We start from the raw sequence: 18584 nt of genomic DNA on the forward strand, positions 1-18584 counted from the left end.
GATGGCTCCATCTTCCAGATGATTCTGGGTAAGCCCCATAGACATTATTTTTTTTAATGATTTTTTTTTCAACATTGAAAATCAGGATATTTTACAAAAATTTAAAATGTCAACTTTCTTCTGAAAAATTGGAGCTGTGAGCCCCCTGGAACTATTTTCCAGCATAAGCAATAAAGCCAGTGTCTCCCTAGTGGGGCATGATTTTTTCTGTTTGTGTCTCAATCCACATGCAGCTCACTTCCTGAATTCTCATTAGAAGCCCACTTTGCAGCCATCTCTGCCCGCCAAGGTCCCCTGTAAAAGCCTCTGGATGTGAATGGCTTCTTAGGATCTTCAGCTTGAAACGTCCTGCTGGGGTCTTTCCATCTTAGTAAGGAGAAGTCAGTCTGGGTTATTTTGATCTCAAGTTATAGCTTTTAAATTTGCTTAATCAGAGAGCATATTGGTAGGGTAAGAAAATGCATTTAAGTGTGATTGTTTTCTGCTAGTAGCTCTCATTGCTGTCCTAGCCACCACCTCCCTAGCGCCCACCCCAACTCAGCATTGAGAGGGACAGGCCACCCAAAGTAAAAAAAAAAAAAAAAAAAGTATTGACTTTTGGACAGGGTATAGGTCAGTGGTAGAGCACTTGCCTAACATGCAAGAGGACCTGGGTTCAATCCCCAGCACTGGGAAAAAAGAAAGGAGGAAGGAAAGAAGGGAGGGAGAGAAAAAGAAAGAAAGAAACTAAGTAAGTAAGTTTTGACATGATACTTGAACCAGAACTCCTTCCTCTTCTTCCCGACAATGTAGTCACAGCACTGCTGCACAATGAGGCAAATATTATGTCCTCCTGAAAGCCTCCCCACCCTGGTTAATTTGTTTCAAACCTCTTAGCTCCTATGCTCCATTTACTCTGGTTAAGCAGTGACTACTTGTCTGTTTGCTCTAGGACATAGCATGAGACATACCAACACTTGGGTCCTGGGGACAGCTCCTTCCTCAGAGGTTTAGCAGTTTCCTAATCACCAGGAGGAGCTAAAGAGTTATTTTCTAAGCTGGTATCATAGACATCTTATGCTTCCTCTGATCTCCAAGTTAGATGGTCGTAAACAGTAAAACACATATATCATGTAGGCACAATCTAAAATATCGCAGGAGATTGGAGGGGCATCAGGTTTCAAAATTCAGAATAAAGAACAAGTATCTAGGGTCAAAGCATTCCTTGGCTCTCACTGCATGGAGTGACTCCAGGCTCCTTATTTACCCATCTTGAAAATCCACTTATCTTTCTATGTAGACATCTGCCCAATCTACACCAGCTTTGGAATCCTATGACATTATTCAAAATGTGTATGACACCTGGTAGGAGGAGGGAATGTCATGTACAGCAACTCTCATTTACTAGGAAATAGCTGATTTCTCACCTTGAAAAGGTAACTGATTTACCGATAAGGTTTTGATTTCATCTGAGGTTTCTTCAAAGCCATAAACAGGCATTTTGAGGGCTTGGAGAAGAGAAAACTATCAGTAAATGGGAGAAAAGTGGAAATGATAAACCAAAATCAGAATTTGTTTTCAAGATAATCAATTTTTCGGAATACATGTGAACTAGAAGGGATGTGGTTCTTGAATTGTTCTGCATCGAGGAAGGGGGTAGAGGGCTGGAGATGTGAAAGCCCACATCACGCCTCCAAGTTGTCAGAGCCTTATTGGCAAAACTGGACTTGTTTACCGGATGAATTATGAACAAGAGTTGGACAGCATTCTGAACCACAGCATCATCCTGCAAGGCTTTCTAAAAACCTCCCTGAGAGGTGACCAATATCTTTAAAACATCACCCTGGGTGCTTACGAGAGTATCTGTGTGAGAATGAGTAAGGTGGGAAAGACTCACTCTAACCGAGTGTATTTTCTTTGATGGTGGACACTCTTGACGGTGTACCTGTGTTCACTCCATTCTTTACTTGGGTGTTTGCTTTTTTAAAAATGGGAGAGGAAAAAAGAGAAGGAAATTCAGCCCAACTCCCACGTAGTCCAAGCAGAGGGAGGAGGTCCTGGCCACCTGCCACATCCCCTCTTTGGGCAGCGTGTGCGTGTCACTGTCAGGAATGTGGCTCCCTCCGCCAAGGCCCGCAAAGCCCCTCCATTTATGTATCCGGAAACGCGGGGTGTGTATGCCACGTGCTTTTACAACCTCGGCCGGGCGCCCTTTCCCCCACTTCTTCACGTCTCCTGCGTAGCACGGGAATTTGAGGGAAGAAGACGAGCGCATTCTATTGGGGACAGAAATGACACTAAAGAGCTACGAATTCAAGATCGCCAGAAGAGACCCGGCACGGTCCGGTCCTCTGCAGCCTCCGCACCCCAGGCCGGTGGGCGACCCCGCCCGGCCCACCCGGACGGCGGGGGCCCCCACCTGCTCCGGGGGAGGCGGCGGCGGCCAGCGCTGCACGTGGCCCCGGGCCAGAGGGACCTGGACGAGCCTGGTTTCCCGGTCGTGTTACGCAACCACTTAGCAGCCGTCATCTTCGCCCTCATTGTGCAGGGGGCGGTGTCGACGCGCGGAGCTTTCCTCCCCGCTGCAGGCCGTCGCGGCTCCCGGGAGAGGCGCCGGGGCTTTTCCCTCGTGGCCTCCGCCGCGCGGCACGGCGCCGCGCCCACCAGCCGTCCCGACCCCGTCCCCGCCGCCGCACGCCCGAGTGCGGGCCGCTCGCCAGCCGCCGCCTGCCCAGGCGCTGGGGTCCTCTCGGGAGCGTGTGGAGGACGGAGGCCGAGGTCCCGGCCACGCCCGGGTCGCCGCAGCCCGCGCCCCGGGCCGGCGTTGCGCCGGCCACAGGTAGCCCGGCGGGCGGCGGCTCTCGGGCGGACAAAAAGCGCCTCGGCTCGGGCTCGGGGGTCGCCCGGAGCCACGGCGGCGACCGGGAAGGCCGAGAGGCCCGGGGCACACGGCCCGGCCAGGGTGGGGGTCCCGGCCCCTCCTCCCAGCCGCGCCCCGGCCGGTTCCGCGGGGCCGGCCGGGGCGCCACCCTCCCGCGGGCCGCGGGTCCTGGCGGACGCTCGGGCGGCGGCTGTGGCCGCAGCCAGGGGGAGACACGGACTGGCAGTGGCGCCGCCACCCGGGGGAGCGGGGCGGGCGGCGGGGCGGGGGGCGGGGCGGGGCCGCGGAGAGCCCGCCCCGGCCGGCGGCGGCCATTGGCGGCGGCCGGGGGGCGGGAGCGGGCGCGGCGATTGGGGCCGGGGCCGCCCGTCACGGCGGGGCTGGCGGGCGGCGACGCAGCGCCGCGCTCGCAACTGACCTACTAACACACATCTCTCGGCGCGGCCGCGGCGCCCGCGGACCCGGCGCGCCCGCCTGCCCGCCGCCCGCGCCGCGCCCTCGCCGCCGCCCGCCGCGGCCCCGCAGGCCCGGCCCGGCCCGAGCCTCAGCGCCGCCAGCCCGACTCCGGGCCGCCCCTTTCTTTCTCTGGGCTTCTCCGGCTCCGGGCGCAGAAACACGGTAAGTGCTCCGCCCACCGCCGGCCGGGGGCCCGCAGCCCGCTCCCGGAGCGCGCGGCCGGCGGGCACTGGGCGCGGGGTGCCGGCCCGGGTGCGCGGGGCTCCCGGAGGCGGCGAGTGTGCGCGGCGCATTCATTACATAAACTTTTGCTGCCTGGTCAGGATGGGACTCGCCACCTTAAGGTGGCGGCTTTGATTGCAGCGCCCTCGCGCCGGCACGTCGTCCGGGCCGGTTTGCGCTCTCCCCCCCGCTGCTATTGCATAATGTCTCCTGATTTCAGGAAAATTGATGTTTTGGTAGAGAAGAGCGCCAGGGAGGCTGGGCAGAGGCTGAGCTCTCTCGGAGCGGGAAGATGCTCTTTCCTCCCACTTGTCTCTCCTTTCTCGTCCCTTCTCCGGGGCTGGCGGCGCGGGGAGTGGGGGGTGGTAGGAGAGGTTTGAGTAATGGGGGTATGATCTTGATTTGCTGGTTGAGAAAGAGGGTGGCGAGCGCGAAAGGTGACGGCATTCGGAGAATGCCTGCGCGGCGTCTGTTTGTGTCAGGCGCCGTACGGGCACCGACGTTTTCCACCCTGTTTGTCGTCAGCGTGTTTTACAAGCCCTCGGGAAGGTTGTGGGATTTGTCCTTTCTTACATTGCATAATCTGCCCACGGTGAAATGTTGGCACGGATTACGGGCGGGCTGATGTGGGAATATGCGCGTATGTGTGCAATGATCTGGTAATTTTAGCGCAGCTTTGGGTATTAGATCGTTATTTAATCTCTATGATATCCCAAATAAACATGTTTTAAAACGACCCTCCAAAACATAAAAAGAAAAATTCCTGGGGAGGAATGCTGATCTTGGGTACTACAGGAGGGGGAGGGGTTTGCTCCTTAAATGTTCAGAGCTGTTATTTTTAAATCTGGGACGAACCATTGTGACGTTTACCTCCCCACCTTCCTAATTGTAATGCATTCCATTCGATCAGCCCTTTTTTTTTCACCTTATTGTCATTGCTTTTTCAGACACTACAAGACAGATCACATAATAGTTTCCTGGAAATGTTGCATTATGTAACTGCCGAATTTGCTGGCAGTGAGCATAGAAAGAGGGAGCTAATTACGTGATTTTATAATCTTGCTACAAAGAAAGTAGGGCAATCTCAGCCTTTAAGAACGTCACCATAACAGGTTTTATTAAAGGATATTTTAAACAGGAAAGTAGACAACCGGCTAAGCGTTGGGTTAGCTCATGCTGTCAAAAGTGTCTCTTTTGCCCTAAATGAAATGCTCGTTCTTCTAAATTTAGCCCTATCACATTTTAACAATTGTGGCCTCCGGGCTATTTCTGGTGTTTTCTCCAGGGCTGTGTGCAAATACAAGTTCAAGGCCATTTGCTGTAGTTTTAACTCCACGCCTTCGGAGACCTTTGATAAGATTGTATTTTTAGGAAGGCATTTCGCAGCGCCCAGTGATTTGCTGTACGCTGACTCTCATTTATCTTTTTAAAGGACACTTTAGGAAACTGCTGTTCTCTGAGAACAGCAGGGAATGGCCAAGTGTCGTCTTCTGTTCTTGGCTTTTGTAAATAACAACAGCTAATGAGGTCAGAAGTATTTATTTCACATCATATTCCTCCCGCACACACCAGACGAGATTTATGGGAAACATATAGGTTAGTAGATTGCACTTTTGTCTCAATAACCTAGTTTTATGCATGCGAAGATAAATGAATATGTAAAGTACCCAGACAGAGAATTTCTTTCTAGATTCTTACCTAGTGTCATTACTTGTGAATTTATGTACAAGTGTGTATACGAACAGGTCCCCCCCCCGCCCCCCGCGTAACATTCAAATAATTAAAGTGCAGTAATTACAGTCGTTTTCCAAGAAGCGAGTATAGCTGGAGCCCCCCCCCACCCCGCAACCTCCCACCCCCGGCGTCAGGCCCCGACCTAGTTTGCAAGCTCGGGTGGGAGCCTCAGGGATGTAGGGGCAGCGTGGCGCCACCTTCCGATCGCCACCTCCGGGGGGCGCGTCCGTGCAGTCCCGGTTGTGCCCCTCCCTCCTGCGGCCCGCGGGGTCTGCGGGAAGCCATAGCTGTGAACCGAGGGGCTTCGGGCGCATCTGGTGGTGGCGAGCAGAGACCTGGACTCCGGACGGCTGCTGTTGGACAGGGGCTGCTCGGTGGCCTGCGCTGCGCTCAGCCTTATCCGCCCCCCCCCCCAACATTCCTTTGTTCTGGCGCTGGGGGTCCTCGCGGCGCTGAGGCCCGGCTGCGCCGCCCACCCAGTGGGAGGCGGGTCTCAGGGAGAGGCGCAGCGTGGGGGCGCGGCCGAGCCTGGGCGGGAGGGACCCACGGCTGCCGGTGCGCTCTGGGTTCACCCCGCCGGCCGCCGGAGAGCGGAGCTGGAGGGACTCCGGGCTCCGGGTTCTGGAGGAGAGGGCAGCCGGGCGACCCGGAGCGCTCTCGTGTGGGTGTCCCGGGCTTCCGATGGGACAAATTCAGGGGCCAACTAACTCCATGCCTTTGCACCGCGAGGTTCTAAAACCCGCAGACACCTTTGTTCCAGGAATCTTCATTGTATTTCAGAGCTAAGCGCTTCTCCTTTTATGAAGTGAAAAAGAAAAATCTCCAAATATCAATAAATCACAGAACTTGGGGGTGGGGAACACTCCGGTGTGGACAGGAATGGAAAGGAAGGCCCCCAGCTTGAGTATGGCCATTTAAACTCATGCTTTATTATTTTATTTAAAATAATGCTTATTTTTTTTAAGTCTTTAGTTTGTGATCAAAGCCCAAAGGGAACTCGGTTGCCCCAAGTTCAAAATAAAACAAAATCAAAATGCTCTCTGCGGCCGTGAAAGAACTGCACAGTACTCCACTCGGGCTTGAAGACTTCCAAAATTGGGCTCAAGCAGTAATTTAGTGCAGTCACGGAGACTTAGCAGATGTTCTTTGAGAATGTATCAACTCAATTTGCTCTTTGTTGAAAACAGACCGAAAGCTTGGCTTCTAAGGGTCCATATGTGACACTTCTGTCCCTAGCCAGTTTCCCTCTTACTACAGGCTACCTGCAGTTAGATACCCCACCTTGGTGAGGTGCAAAAGGCGCATGCGCTCCCCGGTTCCCGGGCCTAGCCAGTGATATTCTGACTCTACTATGATTCTGCCAGCTTTCAGGATAAATTGAGGGAATCACATCCATGGAGCAAGGCAGTTGTGAGGAGTTCAGCAAGTGAATGACCAGTAATCAGGATTCATGTACAAGGTCACCATTTTTCTCTGCCTAGATTTCTGTGCAGTAAGAATTGATATTGTCATTAAATCTGTAAAGATATTTCTTGAGAGACATTTTTGTTCCAGTTAATGATTTATTTTGAACACTGCCCATTATGTTTGTGTTAATTTCAGTTTGAAGGGAATTCTTGACAGGATCGAAGAACTGAAGACATCCCAAATCATTAAGTTAATGTCTGCGTGAAGGAGCAGAGAGATGAGTTGATTTATGCAGAAGCAATTTGTCTTTTTCCAGTTTCCTGGGACTTTCTGTGACTTGTGGTCTTGGTACTGCATGATCTCTGTTTCTAATACTCTGGTCTGAGATAGTCAGTGGCTGCTTTGACCCTCCTTGGAGAATCTCCCCTATAAGGGAATGTATGTATCTAGCTACATGGTTGAAAACTAAAATTAAGCCCTGTGAGACTATTCATATTTGGCCCTTTCGACTAACCTGAGAAAATTGCATATTTGTGACACAGGACAGTGCCTGGCCAAGACTGGTGAAGGGCAGAAAGGACTGGACCTAGTTAGTAGTCAGCATTGCCTTCATGTTGGTCATTCTTCAGAAATGAGATTAAGAAGTAATATTTCATAAACACTCTACAGGTGTCAGGCAGAGTGTGGAGGGCCCTGTCATCATCCCCACTTTATAGATGAGGAAATGGAAGCTCAAAGATGCGCATCAGCAGCCCAGAGCTCAAAAAGATGGGAAGCTGTGGTTGTCACAACCCCTTTTTCTGTTCTGTTCCTTCAATGAGAGTGAGTGCAAGATCACTGTAATTTTTGTAACAATTTCCTTTTCTGTGCTAAGGGCTTATCTTGCTGAAGTGCAATTATAACATCACTATGATGCAACAATCTGAAAATTAAAACCTTTTGTGAGAGCCCTTTCACACACAGGTTGAGCAATGTGCCTGACTCACTCCTGAGTGGATTTTTCTAGTTGACCTTGTGTGGTCATTAGAGTCAGTTCTGAGATGTAGATGTGATTGCAGCATGGGGTGGAAAAGGTGCAGTCATCATGCCTGGACTTTATTTTTAACCAAGTTGAAAATCACACGTACTTCATTATTTCCATTGTAATCCAGATGGCATCGATGCTGTTAAAAGTTGTTTATTTTTAATTTGTATTGAGGAGTGAGAGCACACTTGGGATTCAATTCAAATATAACAGAAACAATGTAATAGAAATTTCCTATAATATTCATTTCTTGTTTTTGTAAGGTATGCCTGTATTTCACAGGATTAGCCCATTGTTTGGTATCCTGTTATTTTTCTAAATTATATTTAAGTTGATTTTTATCCAGATCGCACTCGTAGAGAATGTTGAAAGACATTGACCTTTGATCACAGACATTACATAAGAGTTTTTCAGTTTCAAAATGAATTTTTATTACCATCACCCCCAATTATCTCTCACAGTTCATTGCAAACAACTTTCCTGTAGTTTAAAAGAAAGAATAATTTGTTCAAATGGTTTTAATTCAAGAGCAGAATCTCGTTTTTAAAGTTTAATAGGAATTTACTAGATGCCATTCCTTAATAATCTGTTTTTTTGAAGACTCAGTTTCATTGAATGATACCTGTAAGTCTTATAGTTTTCAGGATATGGTGTCTTTTATTCCCTTTCTAGGGATCTTAAACTGTATTTAAGTGGCTTTCAAATACACACTAAAAATAAACATAAAAAAAACTCTATTCATAAGGCATAGAGTAAAATAAGTGACATTTGCAATCATCTGCTGATTAGGAAAGTGAACAAGGAATTAGAAAGCCTAGCTGGGTAGAATTGGGATGATCCTCCAGTATCGCTGAGCAATATTCAAGAACTTTCTCTGCCCTGCTTTCCCCTTCCCCTCCCACCCACACCCCACAACATTTTTGTCCTTATACTTCATTTAGTGCTTGTCTAATGCAGCATCTCCTTCAACTCGATTACTTTGTGATTGTTGGTGTCCCTTAAGATTTCAGATTAGTTGTTAGGCTGATTGACTATCTTTTCAAAAGTTTCGAGACAATAGTCATCCCCTGTTTGAAGTTTCTATAGTTTTTTTTTTTTTTAATACATCTGTTCCACCACCTCCCCCTGTCTCCCCGGCTCCTTCTGATGACTGCTGTCTTTATTTCCCAAGCTGTGAAGTTGTTTGGATGTGTCAGTGTTCTCTGCTCTGCAATTTTCAGAATAATTTCATTGTGCATTAGGTTACAGTAGCCTCTTAAAAAGAATGTCAAGTTACACTATTTCATATTTCAATGACTAAATTGTATCAATGCTGTAATAAAATGCAATGTTGTCATCCTAGTTAATAAGTTTAAATCTAATTTTCAATTAGTCCTTTGTTGAACTTGAAATATTTTCCTTTATGGTAAACCCAGATCAGGTTTTGACACATTTATTTACAGATGTACCCAAATAGAAAAAACTAGGTCAATTTGTTGCTGTGCTAGAATAGATTCTGGCAGAGGGGGGGGGGGGGGGAGAGAGAGAGAGAGAGAGAGTGTGTGTGTGTGTGTGTGTGTGTGTGTGTTTTCCCTGTCTTGACTAAGTACACATTTCTTTCTAACTTCTTACTAGAGATGGAACTATAGTGTTCATGTGAGCCTTTAGCTGGCCATTTGGAAACGTTTAGTTTTCTTAATTTAAAAAGTCTTTCTATTTTTAATGATCATGATTAGAAAATCCCCTTATAGCTTCAGCATTTCTGAATTTTTACATCACTCACGATCCCTTAGTTGTACATGTGAATTCCTTTATTATTTTATCTAAAAATGCTAGATTTTTTCCCCTTACACATAGAATGTAAAGCATTTCATTTATGCACACATCCTGGATTTTACCCACTCTGAGAAAATGTAGGTTAACATTTTGCTAGTCTTACTAGTTGACAGGTATAAAGTCCTGTGAAATGATGGATTGATTTTATTTTTTCATGAAAATGGCATTTATCTCAAAAACTAGCAACAGCCTTTTTAGTGGAAAGATGGTTTACAGGTCTATGTAACTTAAGTTTAGCTCGAAAACAATTTTTTTCTTTACTGTTATCTAAACATCCAAGAGAGTGAACAGTATATTCAGAGAGTAGAGGAGGAAAACGAGATATTTCTATGAAAATATTTCCAAACCACTAGGCACATCACATTGCATTTCACCTTGTATTGACAGAATTTTAAGATCCAAATAAAGAAGCAATTTGCAACAAAACTTAATGTTGAGAAAATAACATTAAGTTATTTAACATTTGTTAATGTTAAGAAACATAGGCAGTGATTAATGTACTTTGAACAAGATGACACATAGCAAGATGTTCTCTTAAGTGGATATTGAGGCTAAATGATTAGTAAAATTTTAAATGCTCAAAATAAAGTGTTTATTCTTTTCTGGTCTTGTAAAGACTTATCTCAGAGAAAGATCAGGTAGAGACAAGCAAAGATACACTTCTGTTATAAATATAAATGAGTCCTCAAGGAAAACATTGGTCTAGAATTGTCATAAAGTTGTATTTGTTTAGAGAACTTTGTAGATCAAGATCAGGTCTTTTAATGAAAAAACAATATTTAGGTCATCTGACTTAAATAAACTTAAAAAATCCAGGCTTACGAAATACAATTCCTGCTTGTAGCAACCATGTGACGTTTCATAAAAAAAAGGAGTGGGCAGTAATGCCATCCTCACATTAGGTATGGAAAAATGTCTCAGCTGGCATGTAATGACTCCTGCTCTTAAATTTCTCTTTTTATTTGTGTTTTTAAGAAACAGTCCTATCATCTAATGGGTGTAATGAAGTTAATGGTGCCGAATATGCTAACATCATAGAATTGGCATTTAGTGTCAATTATTCACCAAAAAAAGAAACATAAGCGGTGACTAATGTACCGCAGCATTAAATGTTGATTTGCAAAGATGACGCACCGATGAAGTAATTGTCAAATTAATCATAAAGGAAAATATTGGGATTTGAAATAAAGTTGTTGGGTGAGCGTAAATGCTGATGCTTTTAGAAGGCTTCGTCAACCACTTTTGCACTTGCCTTAGGTTCTTTGCTAGGAGATGTAAACAGTCCAGAGTTCATCTCTGCTTTGGGCTGCTGCATAATCTCTGCCTCCTTGCTCAGTCCCTGGGATTTATCTGGTTCCTCTACAGGAGAGTTACACCAGGGTTAGAGAGAGACTGTTCTCTTCTGTTGAAATGGATACAGTTTGGGTTTTGTTTTTTTTTTTTTTTAAAAAAAAAAAACAAATCACAGGTGACAATGTCCACAGCTGTATTTCTTTTCCTCTATCTTAACCTAGGTAGGATCCTGGAGATTAAATTTAGCAGAGATGTGAAAATTGATCAAATGTTTTCTCCATTCCTTTAAGTACCACCAGAATATGAAACAACACCAAGGAACACAGGAAATAGTTCCAGGGGGTAGGTACCTTTGTTGGTTTAGGACAACATCTGGAAGTTAAGACAGCAACTCAAAGTGCCTTAATTCCCCGAGAAACTTAGTGACTGGGAATGCATGACTCAGAAGCGGGAGGAACACAGCCAGGACTGTGTAGGGATGAGACTGCATTGCAGGGAGCAGCCCTGTGCCAGTGTGGGAGAGGCTACTGACAAAGAAACTGTAGCCAGGGCTGAGCTGGGCTGAGATCTCTGCTGTTTAACAAGCTGTGTGATTCCTTGAACTTGAAATTTCTCCTCTGAAAGTGGTGGTTGGGAAGGTTAATGAAATAAAGCAGGTCAGTCCCCCCAGTGCCTGGAGCATAGTAAGTGTTCAATAAATAGCACCTATGATGATTGTTTTTGTTATTGTCCTTGTGACAAGAAAAAGGCAGCTTACAGACTCTGTTGTGGGAACTCTGTCCATGCACCTTAATTCTGGTTATCTCTTGTGTTCGGCTGCCAATTCTGACAGCAAGGACTGAGCTTTTGGGGGTTTGGTTTTCTTTCCCTTTTATATGGGCCCAGTGTAGCTCAGTACACAGTAGGTTCTCCATGTGTTGAATAAAAGAATCTCTGTTTAAAAAACAATTTCCCTTATTCACACAGAAAATATTAAATGATAAATGGCATTTATCTCAAAGAAAGGAAACATCCTAAAAACTTTTGTGATTATAGAACTCTTCTGTAAGGTGAATGGATGACCATCAATCCAATGTCGAGTACCTCATATCTTCAGTTTGTTGCTAGAAGAATATGATATATTTCAGTTTCCTCCCTGAAGCCCTCCACAGTCTAGTTAGACATAGGAGAAACACCTAGAAAGATACACAATGTATGCAATCGGCACCTCTTTGTTATCTCACAGGGCTGACACACTCTTCCCACCACTGCAAGATTATTTGATACATAATATTACATACAGAAAAGATGCTAAAATGGCAGGTCGTGATTGCCAGTTGAGTTGTAGAGATAGGGAGGATGTCCAGATTCATAGTGACAGGTGGTAAGAATCAAATAAGAAGATGATTAAAATGAAATGAGCCTGTTTGTAGGTTTTCATGGACCCACAAAGTTGTGGAGATGATAAGTTGGACATACAGTACTTAGACATCTAGAAGAAAGGGGTAAAGAGATTTTAAGACAAGGGGCCTACCTTAGCTAAATTACAGCTCTCTGTGCAGCATGTTGATGTCTGCCTGCCGCTGACACACCCCGTGTTCCTGTAAGTAGCACACAGTTTGGGGCCAGGAGGTTGAAAAGGGTCCCCATCACTCGATGTGGAGAGAAGTCATGAACGTGTAGGAAGACTAAGAATTGTGGGACGATGTAAAGGAAATGTGATTTTTTTTTTTTTTTTTAAGGAAAGGAACTAGTCACAGTGGTGCATGCCTGTAATCCTAGTGGCTCTGGAGGCTGAGGCAGGAGGACCACAAGTTCAAAGCCAGCCTCAGAAAAAGCGAGATGTTAAGCAACTCAGTGAGACCCTGTCTCTGAAGAAAATATAAAATAGGTCTGAGGATGGGGCTCTGTGATCCAGTACTGCTGAGTCAATCCATGGTACATCCCCCCAACCTCACCAAAAAAAGAAAGGACAGGTTTTAAAAATGCATGGAAGAGAAAAATTCTCAAATGGAAAAAAAAAAAAATACCCAGAATAATAGTGTGCAAGATACAGTGTGATGTTGAAAAACTCGAAGTTAAAAGAAGGACAACCTGAAGATTCAGTTCAGCTTTGAAAGGCTCCTGGGATAAGAAAAGGTCTCTGGGCTTCATTAGCTAGAGTTTCTCACTCTTTGCTTTGCCACCCATTTCACTTTTGAACGGCAGTACGCACTTGAGCAAGAAATCCGTAGTGCAAAATGGGTCGTCACGTCCAGAGACGAAACCTGAGTGGAGAGGATGGGAAATCATGTTTCACCAGGTGATCAATAGACAGATTCCATCACTGCCACATCCTGATCCCTGCCTACTGTGACGCATGCCTGGTCACTGTTGCTCTTTAAAGTGTCGTTATCAAAAAACAAGCTTAGTGCTAACAGTCACACTTCTGAGTTGTGACCAGCAGTTTCCTGGACTGTGTTTTCTCAGTTTAGTGGACAGAAAAATGGCACGAAACCTTAGTCTTTATGATCCTGAAATCATGACATCATGCCTTCTGTTGCTACCGAAAAGACAAAAGGATCTGGCAGGCTTTTACAATTGATGAAATCAAACTTCACTAGTCATTGTAAAACTGTGCATAAGAAAAAAAATAGTGATGTAAAACAAAAACACTACATCTTTTTTAAAAAAATTTTAGTTATACATGGTTGCAATGTCTTTATTTTGTTTATTTATTTTTATGTGGTGCTTAGAACTGAACCCAGTGCCTCACATATGCAAGGCAAGCCACAACCCCAGCCCTAAAAACACGACATCTTTACAATACGGTGGGATGGAGCTAGACAAGTGGAGCAAGAGAAGAGTTGTTGTCCACATCCGCCTTCCAAAAAGTATTCCAACTGGAAAACTATAGAATCAGTGTCTGGAAACATAGGCCCCAAAACCACTGTGAAAAGAGTGCTTTTGGGCACATAATACAGATTTATTATCTCACATCAAAGAAAGTGTTGGGGCTGGAAGTAGAGTGGTAGAGTGCTTACCTACCAGGTGTAGTAAAGAGGCCCTGTCTTCCATCCCTGGCACCTCAAAAAAAAAAAAAAAAAAAGTCAGGCCAAATGAATATTATAAATATGTCACCCAAGAGAGAAGAAATTAGTTGATGATTCTATCTCTGAGTTGTTATATTTTATTTGAAACTAATTAGTAAAATTGAAAGAAGTTCTTTCCACAACTATATTCTCTTGGTTTAATTTGAAGTTTCAAAAGGGCCCTGGACTTTAAAAAAATAATAATAATAAATCCCTTTGAACAGTGACTATTCATTTTAGTCTCAAAGCTACTCTATAACGGAAATCTACAATAACAGAATTTTCAGGACACAAAAAAATGTTGGAGGCTTTGATCTTGATTGTTTGATAAATCAGTTTGAAGGAAGTCAGGAAAAGGGACGTTTCTAATCTCCTGAGCACAGGTGTTTCTGAAGTGACGGCCTTATGGACAGGAACCCTTTTCATTCAGGTCTGGTGAGTCACTCGTTGGAATGTCCTGGGCTCTAAGCCCATCAGGCAGTCAGGGATGTGACAGGCAGGTTTATGTCTACATGAAGATGCAGATTAAAATCCATAATAACTGTTGTTAACGTGGCTTTTATTTTAGTTTCTTTGGAAGTAAAATATTTAGCTCCGCTGGGTTCAGGGGCACATGCCTGTAATCCCAGTGGCTTGGGAGGCTGAGGCAGGAGGATCGCCAGCCTCAAGCAATGGCAAGGTACTAAGCAACTCAGTAGACCCGGTCACTGAATAAATACAAAATAGGACCGGGAATGTGGCACAGTGGTCAAGTGCCCCTGAGTTCAATCCCTGGTACAAAAAAAGTAATTCCATTTATGTTTTCTTCCAAGTATGACTGCAGAACTTATTCATGGGTCTTAAAAGAGTTTACCTAGCAATGTTCCTTTGAAGAGGTGACCTTGTTTGTTCAGCAGTGGTGTCAGGGTTATCAAAAATTATTCAGAAACAACACAATATGCGAGTATTATTTAGAAACTTACCAACTGGAGGCTATCTGTAATTTCCTTCCTATAATGGCTCTCCGCCACCTGCCACACCCAACCATTTCTCCCTTATTAGACACAGCTTGCCACTATTTTTCCTAGGACAAAGGTGGTTTTATTTTATTTTATTTTATTTATTTTTGTTTGGTTTCTCATTCTCTGGACCACTTAATCTCCTGTAGATGACAGTAGAGATATTTGGGTACTTCCTCCTTTTCAAGATTGCATGCTGTTGGGGCCAGAGCTGTAGCTCAGTGGTAGAGCACTTGCCTAGCATGTATGAGGCACTGGGTTTGATCCTCATCACCACATAAGAATAAACAAAGATGTTGTGTCCATCTACAATGAAAAATGATTAAAAAAAAAAAAAAAGATTGCATGCTCTTCCAAGGAAAGAATTGCCATGCCTATATTCCGTAAATGCTGAGCACAGTCTATGTAACTGGCAACGAAGATTTGTCCGAATAAATAACTATTTCTTTTTGTATATTGCAGATCACCAGGAAGACCCTACTCTGTTCAAGAAGAGGAGCCTGGCAGGTGAATCTCCGACGACAGCAGGACAAGAGTATTGATGGATTTGAAGCCAGTTCCCAAAGCTGTTCAGAATCCTGGGGAAATCACTTGTTCTTCTCTGCATTTATAGGGTCAGGTTGTTTCTGATGCAGTTGAGAAAAATGCAGACCATCAAAAAGGAGCAGGCATCTCTGGATACCTCCAGCCACGGGGACAAAGGGATGGTACTCAGTTCTGCCTTAACTGAAGCCACCACGGAGGACCTGGCCACAGGTGAAGAGCTGCTTCTGAACGAAGGCAGCGTGGGGAAAAACAAATCTTCCGCCTGTCGGAGGAAACGGGAATTCATTCCCGATGAGAAGAAAGATGCCATGTACTGGGAAAAAAGGCGGAAAAACAATGAAGCGGCCAAAAGGTCTCGGGAGAAGCGCCGGCTGAATGACCTGGTTTTAGAGAACAAACTCATTGCGCTGGGAGAAGAAAACGCCACTTTAAAAGCAGAACTGCTTTCCCTGAAATTAAAGTTTGGTTTAATTAGCTCCACAGCGTATGCCCAAGAGATTCAGAAGCTCAGCAATTCTCCAGCTGTGTACTTTCAAGACTACCAGACTTCCAAGGCCACCGTGGGCTCCTTCGTGGACGAGCAGGAACCCTCCATCGTGTCCAGCAGCTGCATCTCTGTCATTAAGCACTCTCCGCAGAGCTCTCTGTCCGACATGTCCGAGGTGTCCTCCGTGGAACACACGCAGGAGAGTCCTGGGCAGGGCAGCTGCAGAAGTCCTGACAACAAGTTCCACGTCATCAAGCAAGAGCCCATGGAGCTCGACCACTATGCCAAGGAGCCCAGAGACGACCGGGGCTCCTATGCAGCCTCCATCTATCAGAACTATCTGGGGAGTTCTTTTTCTGGCTACTCACACTCTCCACCTCTCCTGCAAGTCAACAGATCCTCCAGCAACTCTCCCAGAACTTCAGAAACTGACGACGGTGTCGTGGGCAAGTCATCCGACGGGGAGGACGAGCAGCAGGTTCCCAAGGGCCCCATCCATTCTCCAGTGGAACTGAAACGTGGGCATGCGACCGTGGTGAAAGTCCCCGAAGTGAATTCCTCAGCCTTGCCTCACAAGCTTCGGATCAAAGCCAAAGCCATGCAGATCAAAGTCGAAGCCTTCGATAATGATTTCGAGACCACGCAAAAACTTTCCTTGCCCGTCGACATGACGTCGAAAAGACATTTTGAACTTGAAAAGCATAGTCCCCGGAGTATGGTACATTCTTCCCTCACGCCTTTCTCAGTGCAAGTGACAAACATTCAAGATTGGTCCCTCAAATCGGAACACTGGCATCCAAAAGAACTGAGTGGCAAAACTCAGAATGGTTTCAAAACTGGAGTGGTGGAAATTAAAGACAGTGGCTACAAAGTTTCCGATGCGGAGAATTTGTACTTGAAGCAGGGGATAGCAAACTTATCTGCAGAGGTGGTCTCACTTAAGAGACTCATAGCCACACAACCCATCTCTGCTTCAGACTCCGGGTAAATCACTACTGACTAAGAGCTGGATATTTAGGAAGCTGTCATTTGCAATGGATGGATACGTTTTTGTATGATGCTCAGTTTTCACTGGACCCATGTTGTCATTTCACTGTTGTGTGCACATGTTGTCTGTTGAGTGTCTTTGTGTGCACAAATTATGATGAAGATGAGGTTACGTTCTCACCCTTCCCTGTGTATAGTCACATAGTCCACACAAAGGCTGTACATATCGGACATTATTTTTGTTGTTCTATTATAAAGCGTGTAAGTTGCCAGTTTCAATAAAGGATTGGTGACAACACAGACATTCTGTTCCATTGCACTTGATTTGAATGGAAAATGGAAAAACAATTTTAAGTGATCCAAGTACTTATTGAAGTTTATTTTTTAACCGATACGAGGCAATTTCCCCTTCTGAATAAGGAAAAACGGAAGTGTACATGAGCAGATCGTTTGTTTTCTAGACTCTAACAACTTCAGAAACCTTCTAGAGAGAGAAAAAATAACAAGGACTTTTCTTTTCTGAGACTAATTTGCTAATATTCACTGTTATATCATTTTCTTTAAAATATAGTTTTTCTATAATTTTTTTTAAAGTAGAAAAACCAGGCTGTCTGGCATTAATTTGCCTTTAGTCATCTGCCTTTTAAGTGTGACACAGGGATGCAGATAGTTGAGTCACTGACCCCGTTTATTAGATGAAAGGCTGCTTTTAAAGAGTGGGTAATAAGGATGGAAACATTTTTATGTTGTAAATCTTAACAGTTCTGGTGTATAAATCGTCTAGGGAATAAAAATAGTTATTTAGCTTATAACTATTTTTATTTGGTTTCCAGAATTTCAAAGAACACATCAATTACCAGAGGCCGACATATATATGTAGTCCGAGTATGTATAATGATTTTTTATTTTTTAAAGATGTGGTCATGAGCTGAGGCTATAACTCAGTGGTAGAGCTTTTTTCTTGCACATACAAAACTCTCCAACACCACAAAATAAAAGATTTATTCGTGATAACTGTAAATAATAGCTCTACATCTTCAGGCATTGGTTTAAAAGTTATATAACTTCAGGGAAAAAAAGCATCATCCCAACTAAATTGTTCCTGATTATTTGTCCAAGATGCTCCACTGTCCTGTGGCACATGGTGTGACTGACCTCCACATGTCCTTCTGAGGCAGAGTGAGGTGGGTGTCAGTCAGGCACAGCTTTCTCAATAGGTAACTCCTGACCAAAGCCCTATTTCCACACTGACCTCTTTTCTATTCCAGAAGTGGGTAAAGGAGTTGAGAGAAGGCAGAACAGGTGCACAGTGACTCAGTCCTCACTCTGTACCTGCACCATGTTGGGCAGAAAATAGAGACAGGTAGAGCCCAACAGAGCATCCCATTTAGAGGGGCCATGGTCTTTCTGACTGCCACTGCAAGCCAAGGCCCGATTTGGGACATGTTGTGTCTCTCGCACTTTCATATTTTGCAAAGCATGGTGCTTTGCGTTAAAGGGAGTGACGATAGCGCACACACACACGCCATGCACTTTTGTCCTTTGGCCACAGCTGCCACTTTTCTCTCCTAATTCTCTGGGCTGCTAGAGCATGTGTGGCCTGGCTTGGCCTTGGGCCTCTCTCTTCAGTATTTTACAGGCAGCCGGAGGAGGCCTGAGGCTGACTCCTCTGTGAATGTTGTAAAGAGTCAGGACCTGAAAGCCT

The 18584-nt window shown here is 45.1% G+C and overlaps 2 protein-coding genes across 4 annotated transcripts; one reads left to right on the plus strand and one right to left on the minus strand.

Annotated features, from left to right (window-relative positions):
* Nucleotides 1–1443: 1443 nt before the first annotated feature.
* On the minus strand, nucleotides 1444–3609 carry LOC308632069 (uncharacterized protein; the record flags this gene model as incomplete). The annotated part of the gene is made up of 2 exons (XM_081263714.1): nucleotides 1444–2255; nucleotides 2399–3609. The coding sequence occupies 2 exons, from the start codon at nucleotides 3607–3609 to the stop codon at nucleotides 1943–1945; spliced, it is 1524 nt and encodes a 507-aa protein (XP_081119840.1). The 3' UTR covers nucleotides 1444–1942.
* NFIL3 (nuclear factor, interleukin 3 regulated) lies at nucleotides 2684–17181 on the plus strand. Of its 3 annotated transcripts, none has more exons than XM_081262534.1 (2): nucleotides 2684–2818; nucleotides 15322–17181. In XM_081262534.1, the coding sequence occupies exon 2, from the start codon at nucleotides 15489–15491 to the stop codon at nucleotides 16878–16880; it is 1392 nt and encodes a 463-aa protein (XP_081118660.1). In that variant the 5' UTR covers nucleotides 2684–2818; nucleotides 15322–15488; the 3' UTR covers nucleotides 16881–17181. The 3 variants fall into 3 exon arrangements, with proteins under 3 accessions (XP_081118660.1, XP_081118658.1, XP_081118659.1); XM_081262532.1 differs by lacking the exon at nucleotides 2684–2818 and adding an exon at nucleotides 3334–3478; XM_081262533.1 differs by lacking the exon at nucleotides 2684–2818 and adding an exon at nucleotides 12596–13092.
* The last annotated feature ends 1403 nt before the right edge of the window (nucleotides 17182–18584 follow it).

The sequence above is a fragment of the Spermophilus citellus genome, assembly GCF_964194105.1.
Source record: "Spermophilus citellus genome assembly, chromosome: 12".
In the NCBI taxonomy this organism is placed as follows: domain Eukaryota; kingdom Metazoa; phylum Chordata; class Mammalia; order Rodentia; family Sciuridae; genus Spermophilus; species Spermophilus citellus.